At 39.9% G+C, this 13,594-nt stretch overlaps 1 protein-coding gene and 1 pseudogene across 1 annotated transcript; both read right to left on the bottom strand.

The window, feature by feature from the left end:
- Nucleotides 1-9,156: 9,156 nt before the first annotated feature.
- LOC119531489 lies at nt 9,157-10,283 on the bottom strand (annotated as a pseudogene).
- Nucleotides 10,284-10,942: 659 nt separating this feature from the next.
- Nucleotides 10,943-11,659, bottom strand: LOC119533224 (microtubule-associated protein RP/EB family member 1-like). The gene has a single exon (XM_037835316.1). The coding sequence runs from the start codon at nt 11,657-11,659 to the stop codon at nt 10,943-10,945; it is 717 nt and encodes a 238-aa protein (XP_037691244.1).
- Nucleotides 11,660-13,594: the final 1,935 nt, after the last annotated feature.

Raw genomic sequence — 13,594 nt, 5'->3', positions numbered from 1 at the left:
TAAAAAATGAGGTATTAACTGTCCACCTGGAGGAAATAGAGAAAGAATAACAAACTAACCTCAAAGCAAACAGAAGGAAAGAAATAACAATGATTAGAGCAGAAATAAACGAAACTGAAAACAGGAAAACAATAGAAAGAATCAACAAATCCAGAAACTGTTTCTTCAAGAAAATCAACAAAATTGGCAGAGAGAGAGAGAAAGAGAGAGAGAGAGAGGGAATGAAAATAAATGTAATCAGAAACAGGAAATGAAACATAAATACTGACCCTGCAGAAATAAAGGAGATAATGAGAAGATACTATGAACAAATATATGCTAATAAGCTGGACAACTTATGTGAAATGGACAACTTCCTAGAAAAACATAAACAACCAATGTTGATCCAATATGATCCAGATGACTTCAGCAAACCAATCACAAGTAAAGAGATTCAGTCAGTCATCAAGAAGTTCCCCAAAAAGAAAAGCCCAGGACCAGATGGCATCACATGTGAATTCTAGGAAGCATTCAAGAAAGAATTAATACCAAACCAGCTCAAACTCTTAAAATATTGAAGAGGAGTGAAAGCTACCCAACTCATTCTATGAAGCCAAAAGCACCCTAATACCAAAATCAAAGATACTTCTAAAAAAGAAAATTATAGACCTATCACTTTAATGATATAGATGCAAAAACCCTCAAAAAATACTCACAAATCAAATCCAGCAGCACATTAAAAGAATTCTACACCATGTCCAAGTGGGGTTTATTCCAGGTATCCAAAACTGGTTCAGCAAAAGATAATCAACTAATGTAATACATCACATCAATAAATCAAAGTGAAGAAACCACATGATCATCTCAATCAATGCAGAAAATGCATTTGACAAAATTCAACATCTTTTCTTGATGAAAACACTTGAAAGGATATGAATAGAAGGGAATTTTCTCAATATGATAAAAGAAATATATGAAAAACCCACAGCTAACATTGTACTTAATGGGGAGAGACTGAAAGCTTTCCCTCTAAGTTCAGTAACAAGACAGGGATGCCTACTGTCACCATTGCTATTCAACATTGTGCTGAAAGTTCTAGATAAAGCAATCAGGCAAGAAAAAGAAATAAAAGGCATCCAAATTGGAAAGGAAGTAAAACTTTCACTGTTTACAGATTACATGATTCTATATGTAGAAAATCCAGAAAAATCTACAGCAATGCTATCAGAGCTAATCAATGAATAAAGCAAAGTGGCAGGCTACAAGATCAATACACAAAAATCTGTAGTGTTCTTATACACAAGTGATGTGCAACAAGAGGAAGAAATAAATATATTCCATTTACAATAGCAACCAAAAGAATCAAGCATTTTGGAATAAACAACAAAGGCCACAAAACATATATTTTAATAATACTACAAGAAACTACTAAAAGAAATCAAACAGGACCTTAAAAATTGAAGAACATTCTGTGTTCATGGATTGGAAGACTAAATATAATTAAGATGTCAACTCTACTTAAACTGATTTAGAGATTCAATGCAATACCAATTAAAATCCCAACAACTTACTTGGCAGAAATAGGAAACCCAATATCAAAATTTATTTGGGAATAAACAACAAGGGGAAAACTAAGATGGCAGCTAGGTGAGACAGGGTGAAAAAACACCTCCATAAAAAACACTAGATAAAAAGCAGAGGGTGATCCAGAATACCAGTTACAGCAATGCACCAGCTGGATGAGATCTTCTAGTTCCAAAGGGGCCGTATACTTGGTGAAACTGGGAGTCTGCATTCTGAAGTGAGTGAGTGAGCTGACTGGAAGACCCACAGCTGCACAGCAGTCTGGGGAAGCCAGAGTTCAGCATCTGGAGACTGACAGGCTCTTTAAAAAAAAAAAAGGGAAAAACCCTAGAGCAGCTGCAGCAGTGATAGTGGGAACCATGCAGTAAAACACAGCAAGAGGGGGCTGGGCTGGCCTCTCGGTGTCTGGCCTGGAAGATAGCCTGCTGCAGATACCCCTGGGGCCAGGGGAACAGAGGGGAGAGCCAGAAGCTGAAAGAAACCCTGCAGCTGGCAGCTCACTCCTGGGAGGGCTGGATAAACCCCTGCCCAGGGCCATGCCCACAGCCCAGAGCCCCACCAGTTGTTCTAGAGCTGGGAAGGAGGAACTGTGCAAGGAGGGGGGTGTAGAGATGCTCCATTTGGCCATCTTTGCATCAGGCTGAAAGTGAGCCAGCATGGCCCGGCAGTCCAGGGTTTCCCTTGAGAGATGGTGGGCACTGGTGATGTAGCATGACATCCCCTTGGCAGAGGTCCTGGAGGATCACAGCTGGGCAGGGGGACCTGTCAGAGAACCCAGGGACACTACACCAAGTCCAGTGGTTTGTGGGACAGTGAGAGAGAGGGTCTGGGGCTGAAATGAAATGAAGGCTTAGACTCTTGCAGTGGCCTTGAATCTCCAGGAACCTGGGAGATTTGAATATTAAAACTGTCCTTCCTCCCTGGCCACCAGACACACACCCCACATTCAGGGTGGACAGTGCCAGCAACACAACCAAGCTGAGTTCTCCAACTGAACCCCACAGGAATCATTTCCCCACACACTGCGGGGACAAGGTGGAGAACTGACTTGGGTGGCTCACAGATGCCATCTGCTGGTTAGTTGGGGAGACTGTACACCACCAAACTGTGTTTCTGAAAAATTGGATAGGTATTTTTTTTCAACTTGAAAGAGCCTTATCAGGCAAAGAAAGTGCCAAGAGGACAAAAACAACAGAAAATCTTAATGCATATGGTGAAACCAGATGATATAGAGAATCCAACTCCAAACATACAAATCAAGATATCAGAAGAAACACTGTACCTCACACAATTGAAGGATTACAATTGAGGAATGAAAACATGGCAAAGGATTTGGAGGATGTCAAGAGGACCATGGCCCAGGATATGGGCAACATGAGGGGGACCCTAGAGGAGCATAGAGAAGACATTGCAAGAGTAAATAAAAAATAGAAGATCTTGTGGAGGTAAAGGAAACTGTTGGCCAAATTAAAAAGGCTCTGGATATTCACAATACAGGACTGGGAGAGGCTGAACAACATCTCAGTGTCCTAGAAGTCCACAGAATGGAGAATGAGGGAACAAAAGAAAGAATGGAGAAAAAAAATCAAAGGAAACAAAATGGATCTCAGGGATATGATAGATAACATAAAATGTTCAAACTTAGGACTTATTGGTGTCCCAGGGGAGGAGGAGAGGGGTAAAGGTCTAGGGGGAGTGTTTGGGGAAGTTGTTGGGGACAACTTCTCAAACCTTATACACAATATAGGTACACAGGGCATAGGTGCCCAGTGGGCTCCAAATAAAATAGATCCAAGTGGGCCCACTATGAGACATATTCTGGTCAGACTTTCAAGTGCTGGGGAGGGGGAGTGGGTTCTGGGAGCAGCGGGAGAGGAGCAGTTCACCGCATGCGGGGGAGACAACATGATACAAATTTGTGACTGTTCAGAGGCCACCATGGGGGCAAGAGGGCAGTGACATGACATATTTGAGGTTCTGAGAGAGGTGAGTTTCCAGCCAGGAATACTTCGTCCAGCAAAACTCTCCTTCAAATTTGAGGGAGAGCTTAAATTTTTCACAGACAAACAAATGCTGGGAGAGTTTGCCAATAGGGGACCTGCCCTACTTCAGATACTGGAGGGACCCCTGCCAGTGGAGAAACAAAGAAAGGAGAAAGAGATACAGAGAATTTTAACTGACATATATGGTACCTTATATCCCAAATCACCAGGACACTCATTTTTCTCTAGTGATCATGGATCTTTCTCCAGAAGGGAATATAAGCTGGGACATAAAACAAGCCTCAAGAAATTTAAAAAAAAAATTGAATATACTCAAAGCACATTCTCCAACCACAATGGAATACAAATAGAACTCAATAATTTTTGAACTGTAACTCCACTATTTACTTCCTACATGATATAAAATACACAAACTCTAATGACAAATCAGAGGTTTTGAACTCAATGTAAAGTATGTAATTTTAGACAACAATATAAAGGTGGGGGAATGGAGGAGTATAGGAACATAGTTTATGTGTGCTATTGAAGTGAAGGTGGTATCAAAGAAAAACAAGATTGACATGGATTTAAGAGGTTAATTTTAAGCCCCACAGTAAACACAAAGAAATTATTAGAGAATATAACCATAGAGATGAAAAGTAGAGTTTGGGTTAAGAGAAATGGGAGAAGGGGCAATGGGGAGTTAAGAAATGAGTGCAGGGTTGCTGTTTGAGGTGAAGGGAAATTTCTAGTAATGGATGGTGGGAAAGAGCATTACAACATTCTAAATGTGATTAATCCCACTAATGGAAGGCTAGGGAGGGTGTGGAATGGGAAGATTTAGGCTGTATATATGTTTCCACAATTGGAAAAAAAAAAAAAAAAGACAGTCTAAATAGATGACAATTGAATGCCAAGGATAAACTTGGATGGGATTGGAGGATAGAGGACAAGTGGCTCAAAGAGACACAGCTGAGACATAAGGAAAAGGAAATATAGAATGTAAGCTTTGTATCATTGTTGAATCTCTTGTACATCTTAGCTGCGCCTAATGGGATTGCATAAAAGAACGTTCTTTTTCATGGGAAGTGTATATGTGAATTATAGTGTATGTTCAAGGATGTGTACAGCTAGCTCTCATATGTTCAGAAGACAGAGCAATAGATGATGGATGATAGATAGGCAGGGGGAGGGAAAGAAATAGTGATGTGACAGCAGGTTAAAGTTGGTGGATTGAGCTGTTGGGGGAGGGTGGTCAGGATATGATGGAATTCTGTGTATGGGGTTAGTATTGTTTTTGCAACTGTTCCTATAACTTTGAATTTATTTCAAAATAAAAAAAAATTATTTGGAGGGGCAAGTGCCCCAAGTAGTCAAAAAATGTCTTGAGAAAGAGGAACAAAGTGGGAGGTCTCACCCTACCTGATTTTGAAGGATATTGCAAAGCTACAGTGCTCAAAACAGCATGGTGCTGGCATAAAGACAGAGATCCTGGCCAATTGAATTGAATTGAGTGTTCAGAAATAGACTCTTGCATCTATAAAAAGTTGATATTTGAATAAGGCAGTCAAGTCACAGCAACTAAGACAGATCAGCTTCTTCAATAAATGGTGTTTGGAGAACTGGATATCTATTTCCAAAAGAATGAAAGAGGACTGCTACTTCACCCCTTATACAAAAATTAACTCCAACTATTTCAAAGACCTAAACATAAGTGCTAAGAACATAATACACTTAGAAGAAAATTTAGGGCAATATCTTAAAGATCTTGTGATAGGAGGTGTTTTCCTAGACTTTACACCCAAAGCACAAGCAACCAAAGAACAAATAGACAAATGGAATCTCCTCAAAATCACACAAATAGACAAATGGAATCTCCTCAAAATCACACACTTTTGTAAATCAGTGTACTTTGTTAGAAAAGTAAAAAGGCAGCTTACACAATGGGAGATAATATTGGAAAACCACATACCACATATGGGTTCAATATCCTGAATATATTAGGTGATCCAACATCTCAACAACAGAAAGATGAACAACCGAATTAAAAGATCGGCAAATGACATGGACAATTTAATGAAGGGGAAATACAAAAGACTCAAAAACATATGAAAAACTGCTCAACTTCACTGGCTATTAGGGAAATGCAAATCAAAACCACAGTGAGTTATCATCTCACACTTACCAGAAAGGCCATTATCCAAAAAATAGTAAATTACAAGTGCTGGAAAGGATGTGAAGAAAGAGGCACACTTATTCATTGTTGGTGGGGATATAGAATGGTGCAACTGCTCTGGAAGATGGTATGCAGGTTCCTCAGGAAGCTTAGTATAGGTATACCATATGACCCAGATATTCCATTGCTAGGTATATACTCAATGTACTGAAAGTTAAGACAAAAATAGACATTTGTAAACCAATGTTATTACAGCATCAATGATGATTGCCAAGAGATGGAAGCAGCATAATTGTCCATCTAAGGATGAGTGAATAAACAAACTGTGGTATATAAACATGATGTAATATTATGCAGCTGTAAGACAGAACAAAGACATGGAATGTATAAAAACAAGGATGAACCTTGAGGACATTATGTTGAGTGAAGTTAGCCAGAAACAAAAAGGACAAATACTTTATGGTCTCACTAATATGAACTAACATTAATGAATAAACTTTGAGAGTTAAAAGCTGTTAATACATGCTACCAGGAGATAGAAAGAGGTTAGAGATCAGGCATTTTATGCTGAAGGACTACAGAATGTTCAGGAGGATTGATTGCATAGATTCAGAATTCAGTAGCATAATAGAGTATGAAGATGGCACAATATTCTATGTACACTGAACAAAGATGTCTGTGAGTAAAGCTGAAAAAGGTGGGATAGGGGAATGTATGACACTAGAGGTAAAGATAGATGATAGAGACAGACTGTATAACTTGGTAAAAATTGAAGTGGCAATGACTTCTGCTAAATGTACAAATATAAAAGTGTTTTCACATATGGAAGAAGAAATGAATGTAAACCATGCTGAGTGTTGAAAAAGGGATGGTATTTTGGAAAAAAAAAACATAATCAAAGCAAACTGGAGTCTATGGTCAACAGTAACATTGAAATATGCTTCCAGTAAAGGTAACAAAAGCAGCATACCAAAAGTTAAATATGTGTGAGAGAGGGATATAAGGGAGGAATATGAGATTATTGTTGGTAGTGGTGTTTTCTGTTCTTACTTTTATATTGCATTGTATGATATTTTATTTTTCTTTTTATTATCTTTGTTATTTGCTCAAAAAAGCTTTTCCTAGTAATCAATATGTGCAAGTGCTGACTGTGGTGATAAATGTAGAACTATATGATGATACCATGAACAACTTACTGTACACTCTGGGTAATTGTATGGTATGTGAATATAATTCTATAAAATTGTATAAAAACTATAAATAGGTATAAAAGAGCTGGTGAAAACATGGAGAGAAGGATGTACATATTTACTGTTGATGAAGAGGCAGAATGCTGTATCATTTCTGGAGGTCATTGTGGTGGTTCCACAAGAAGTTATGTATATGGAGACCATAAGGTCCTGCAACCTCATTATAAAGTATGTACTTGGAAGGCCTGAGAGCAGAGACATGAATGGAGAATTTCACATCTGTTTATGAAGGCAGTATCCATGATTTGCAGTGGCTGGATTTGGCCTAATGGTACATCAACTGAGGATCAGAACGGTGAACTGTGGTGTGTACATACAACGGAATATGGAGCAACTACCAGAAGTGAAGCTGTGAGTCATGCAACAAGGTGAATGGATCCAGTAAACAGCATTTTGAGTGAAGTACATCAGAAACAAAGGAAAACACTATAATACCTCACCAATATGGATTAACTACAATGTGTAAACTCAGAATTGAATCTTAGAGCACAGCATAACAGGGAAACCATTACTGTAATGGTCCCCAGATTCTAAGCTCTCACAGCAGTCAAATCTATTCCTGAATTTTGATGGCTAGCTCCAAACTCTGTGATGCTAATACCTTGGTTTATAACCTGATTGGTCTCTGGAACATTGGGTGTCTGTGTGACACCTGAAACTCAGTGCTGGAACTCCTTAGATATGAATGTCAGTATTATTGGGCATACAGCAACTGTTTAAGAATAAAAGCTGATAAAGAGCCCAAACTTCAATTAGAGATATATCAAGCAGATCTGGTTAAAACTAAGGCAAATCAGGCCAAAGGGTAAAGGTTGAAACTGACCATGTGTTAAAACTTCAAATTCCATGGGAGACCAAGGGAAGAGATGTTTATTTGGTGTAGGAGCTATATTTTATAAACAATATAACTTCTACAGTCAGTTTGTTCAAACAACACAATTGCACTGAACTTTGAATAGGAAGTGAGATATCATAGGTTTGCATAGGTTGGAGTGAAATAGCAACACATCCCAAAGTAATTTGGGCAGACAATATAAACATATACATAGGGCTCCCCTTAGGATCTGGAGGAAAATGTGGATGTGTTGGACTTCCTCACCTGGATTGCTGCTGATGTTCTCACACACATTGAAGACTGATGGCTTGGTATGCTGAGCCCTCTGTCTTTGGACTTGCTTTTACAAAGTTTGTTACTGCAAAGGGGAGGCTAAAACTACTTATAATTGTGCCTAAGATTCTTCCCCTGAGTGCCCCTTTGTTGCTCAGATGTGGTCCTCTCCATCTAACTAAGCCACCTTGGCAGGTGATCTCCCCACTATATGGGACCTTACTCCCAGGGGTGTAAATCTCCCCAGCAATAAAGGATATGATTCCTGGGGATGAATCTGGACTCAGCATCATGGGATTGACAACACCTTCTTGACCAAAAGAGGGATGTGAAATAAAATGAAATAAACATCAGTGGCTGAGAGATTTCAAATGGAGTCAAGAGTTCACTCTGGTGGACATTCTTATTCACCATATAGATAACATATTTTAGGTTTTAATGTATTGGAATAGCTAGAAGTAAATACCTGAAACTGTCAAACTCCAACCCAGTAGCCTTGACTCTTGAAGACAATTGCATAACAATGTGGCTTACAAGGGGTGACAGTGTGATTGTTAAAACCTTTTGGTTTGCACTCTCTTTATTGAGTGTATGGATGGATGAGTAGAAAAATGGGGACCAAAACTAAATGAAAATTATAGTTGGATGGGGGTTGGTTTCAGTGTTCTTTTTTACTTTCATTTCTTATTCTGATTCTGATTATTTCCAGTGTAAGGAAAATGTTCAAAAATAGATTGGGACAATGGATGCATAACTATATGATGGTAATCTGAATAGTGGATTGTACTCCATAGATGACTGTATGGTATGTGACCATATCTCAATAAAAGTGAATTTAATTACAAAAAAAGGACAATGTACAAAGTCCTTAGCCACAATTGTAGAACTTTGCAGATGCTTGCCCCAACTCACTGATGTCACCTTCACCATTCCAGTTTTTAAATCCTGGGTCAAGCACCAAAATACAAACCAAAAAAACAGCAAAAAACAATTAAAAACCAAATGAAGCCATGCCCATCTCACCTCATTTAATGTGCAAGATATGTTTGAAGAAAGAGTGTACAAGAAGTAATAATATTAGAAGCAATTCCTTTAGACAATGGAAGGGCCAAACTCATCATACTCTCCCTTACTGATCCACATCTGCTGGAATGTGGACAATGAGGCCAGTATGGATCCACCAATCCACACAGAATACTTGTGCTCAAAGGGGGCAATGACCTTTGTCTTCATTGTGCTGAGTGTAAGCACTGTGATCTCCTTCTGCATTCTGTCAGTAATGCCCGGATACATAGTGGTCCCACCAGACATCAACACATTGGCATAGAGATCCTTTTGGATGGCCACATCACACTTCATGATGGAGTTGAAGGTAGTTTCATGGATGCCACAGGATTCCATGACCAGGAAGGAAGGCTGGAAGAGGGCTTCAGGACAGCAGAACTGCTCACTGCCAATGGAGATGAACTTCCCATCAGGAAGCTCATAGCTCTTTTCCAGGGGGGTGGACAAGGCAGTGGTGGCCATCTCCTGCTTGAAGTCCAGGGCAACAGCAGAGTTTCTTCTTTTATATCACACACAATATCCCTCTTGGCCATGGTGGTGAAACTGTAGGCATGCTCCATGAGGATTTTCATCAGGTAATGTCAGGTGACAGCTGGCCAGGCCCAGACACAGGATGGCATGGGGCAGGACATAGCCCTCATAGATGGGCACAGTGTGTGTGACTCCATAACCAGAGTTCATGATAATGCCTGTGATGCCTCCAGAAGCATATGGGGCAGCACAGCCTTGTTGGTCACATAAATGGCAGGGGTGTTGAAGTTCTCAAGCATTACATGGGTCACCTTCTCATGGTTGGCCTTCAGATCCAGGGAGGGGGGGGGCTTGGTCAGCAGAACTGAGTACAATTCTGGGTCAACATGCAGCTTGTAGAAGGTATGGTGGTAGATCTTTTCCATGTCATCCCAGTTGGTGATGATGCCTTGCTTAATGGGATACGTGAAGGTCAGGATACATCTTTTCCTCGGGGCCTCATCACCCACATAGAAGTCCTCCTGGCCCATGCCCATCCTTACATACTGGGGCCAGAGATGCCCTAATATAGATGGAAAGATGGCCCAGGGTGAATCATCACCTGCAAAGACAGCCTTGTACATGCTGGAGCCATTGTCAACAATGAGAGCAGTGATGTATTTATCCATGGTGAGCTATATGGTGACAGATCTAAACCAGTGGTGATTGTGGAGCAGCAAGAGGCCTGTGCTCATGGGGTGGACACAGTCTCAGTGGTCTAATAAGGTTTTTTTTCTATAATGTAACATTTAATATTTTGAAATATGGAAGCATCTTTTAAATAATCTTAAGGCATTTATTTATCAAAACATTCTTTGCCAAGATTTCACATTAACTTAAAATTCAATTCAGTCTTTCCATTTCTCTACTGAGGTCTCCACTTCAATGAATTACATTAAACACCTTATCCAGCAATCAGCATTTCCAGCAACCACACGGTGAGCCCCAGGGTCAGCCTCTTTGTTCCCTAGGTGAACCAACTAGATGTTAATACTGCTCTGCTACAAGATAAAAGCTCCTAACTCATATTTATGGAAAAGGAGTGAAACTTCTGCAAAGTGCACTTTTCAAGAAGAGGTACTTTTTGCTTATGAAAAGAAACCAGTGAGTCCTCTAAGTATAATAAAAGGGAGTATTTTACAGTTAAGCACATGATTTGGAGTGAAGAATTTGTATGTTGTTCTGCTGGTCCAGGCTGTTTACACTCTTCTTGTTCTTCCTGGGGACCACCCTCATCAGGTATCACAAAGTCTTCTTCTGTGGCATAAAGAATGTCCACAACTCTCTTCTATACAGGATTGTTTTCCCCCTTGTTCTCCTGAAAAATCAATTCAATGTTCCTTAGTTTTCCAAAGTAGAAATCTCTCTCCTTCTCCAAGTCTTCAAAAGTAAGTTTCAATACATTGACCAGCTGCATCAATTCAGCTGCTTCATCATTCCCATTGCCCACAGCAGGATTCTTTCTCACCACAACTGGGCCAGCCTTAGGCATTGCAGTAGTTCTCTGTGTTGAAATGGGCCTCTGTGGAGCTGCACTGCAAGAGCTGAAAGGTTTCTTTGGTTTATTGAGAGCTGGAGCAACAAGGGATGGAGGCACTGCCATTTCTTGACCTTGTCTAGCAGCTACAGGATCACAGTCTTTTCCATCATACTTTGCATCAAAAAAATTCTTGAACCACTGAAAAAATTCAAAATTGTCCTGACACTTTCCTTTCACTAATTTGTCCACAGGAAATATTTTGTCAATACCCATTCTCTTAAAACCTGCTTGCAGTATTTTGAAGTACTGGTTGTATTCATTTTCTAACTTAGCTTGGAATTTCACTTTCTTCAAAGCAATGGAGCCAGGGAACAGCATGTCCATAAACTGACAATAGGCAGCTCCTGAGCACAACTGTTCAATTTTTGTCAAATTCAACTGCAGAGACTTGTTGATCCAAGCCAGCATGTCATGTTGACTTAAGTTATCACTGGTCACTGATATTGAGTATACATTCACTGCCATCTTCAGCTCTCAGCAGGACCACATCCACTGCCTGTGCCTGGCTCCAGTTCCATCTCCATCTCATTCAAACCTAATAAGGTTTTAATATCCAGAATCAATAGACATCCTACAAATCAAAAACAAACAAACAAACAAAAAACAGAGAACCCAATTAAAAATGGGCAAAAGACATGGGCAGACAGTTTTCCAAACACAAACAGAAATGGCTAAGAAACATATGAAAAGATGCTAAACTTCACTACCCATTAAGGAAATGATAACCAAAACCAGAATGAGATACCATTTCACACCTATGAGAATGGCTGTTTTAAAAAAAAATACATGTAGGAAAATATATATATATAGGAGTAAGTGTTGGAGAAAACATGGTGAGAGGGATGTACCTATCTACGATTGATGAGTATGTAGAATGGTGTAGCCTTTCTGAAGGTCAGTGTGGTGGTTCCACAAAAAGTTAAGTATGTGGGGACCATAAGTTCCAGCAACCTCATTATGGGGTATGTCATTTGAAGATCTGAGAGCAGAGACACAAATGGACATTTGCAAACTGTTGTTCATGGAGATAGTAATCATGATTTGCAATGGGTGGAAGTGACCTAAGGATACATAGACTGAGGAACAGAATGGTGAACTGTGGTGTATGCATATGATGGAATATTGAGCAACTATGAGAAGGATTGATGCTGTGAGACACACAATGAGGTGAACAGATCCTGTACACAGTATTTGAGTGAAGAACCCCAGAAATAAAGGCAAACACTATAATACCTCACCAATATGGAATAACTACAATGTGTAAACTCAGAATTGAATCTTAGAACACAGCCTAACATGGACATGATTATTGTAATGGTCCCTAGATTGTAAGCTCTTACAGCAGTCAACTCTATTCCTGAATTGTAATGCCTATCTCTAAACTTTGAGATGCTGATCCCTTAGTGTATAACCTGATTGGTCTCTGGAACAATGCATATCTCTGAGACACCTGAAACTCAGAGCTACAGCTCAGCAGATATGAATGTCAGTATTAGTGGATACAGCAACTGCTAAAAAGAAAGCTGAAAAAAAGCCCAGACTTCAATTAGTGATATGAATGAAGCAGATCTGGTTAAGAATAGGGCAAACTGGACCAAAGGATAAAGGTCAAAACTGACTGTCTTTTAAAATTTCAACTTCCATGTGAGACCAAGGGAAGAGATGTATATTTGGTGCAGGACCTATACTTTCTAAACAGTATAACCCTACAGTCGGTTTGTTCAAACACCACAATTACACGGAATTTTGAACAGGAAGTGAGATATGGTAAGTTAGTATAGATTAGAGTGAAATAGTGACACATTCCAAAGTAATTTGGGCAGAGAATAAAAAATGTATTTACAGCCCCCCTACCCTTAGGAGCTGGGGGAAAGTGCAGAAGTGCTGGACTTCCTCACCTGGACTGGTGTTGATGTTGTCACAAACATTGGGACTGGTGGTTTGATGTGCCAAGCCCTTGATCATGGGTCTCCCCTTATGAAGCTCATTACTGCAAAGGAGAGACTAAAATCACACATAATTGTGCCTAAGAGTCTCCCACTGAGTACCTCTTTGTTGCTCAGATGTGACCCTCTCTCTCTCTGACACCTCAGCAGGTGAACTTACTGCCCTCCCCTGTATGTGGGACCTGACTCCCAGGGGTGTAAATATCCCTGGCAACACAGAATATGACTTCCAGGGATGAATCTGGACCCAGCATCATGGGATTGAGAATATCTTCTTGACCAAAGGGGGGATGCAAAATGAGATGAAATAGTTTCAGTGGCTGAGAGATTTCAAATGGATTTGAGGGGTCACTCTGGTGGACATTCTTATGCACGATACAGATGACACATCTTAGGTTTTAATATATTGGAATAGGTAGAAATAAATATGTGAAACTACCAAACTCCAGCCCAG

Source organism: Choloepus didactylus, chromosome 4, assembly GCF_015220235.1.
Source record: "Choloepus didactylus isolate mChoDid1 chromosome 4, mChoDid1.pri, whole genome shotgun sequence".
Classification (NCBI taxonomy): domain Eukaryota; kingdom Metazoa; phylum Chordata; class Mammalia; order Pilosa; family Megalonychidae; genus Choloepus; species Choloepus didactylus.
This window is presented reverse-complemented; position numbering and strand designations above follow the sequence as displayed.

Bases quoted from the DNA above. Each gene is read 5' to 3' on its own strand.
- LOC119533224 (XM_037835316.1), bottom strand. From the start codon at position 11,659: ATGGCAGTGAATGTATACTCAATATCAGTGACCAGTGATAACTTAAGT.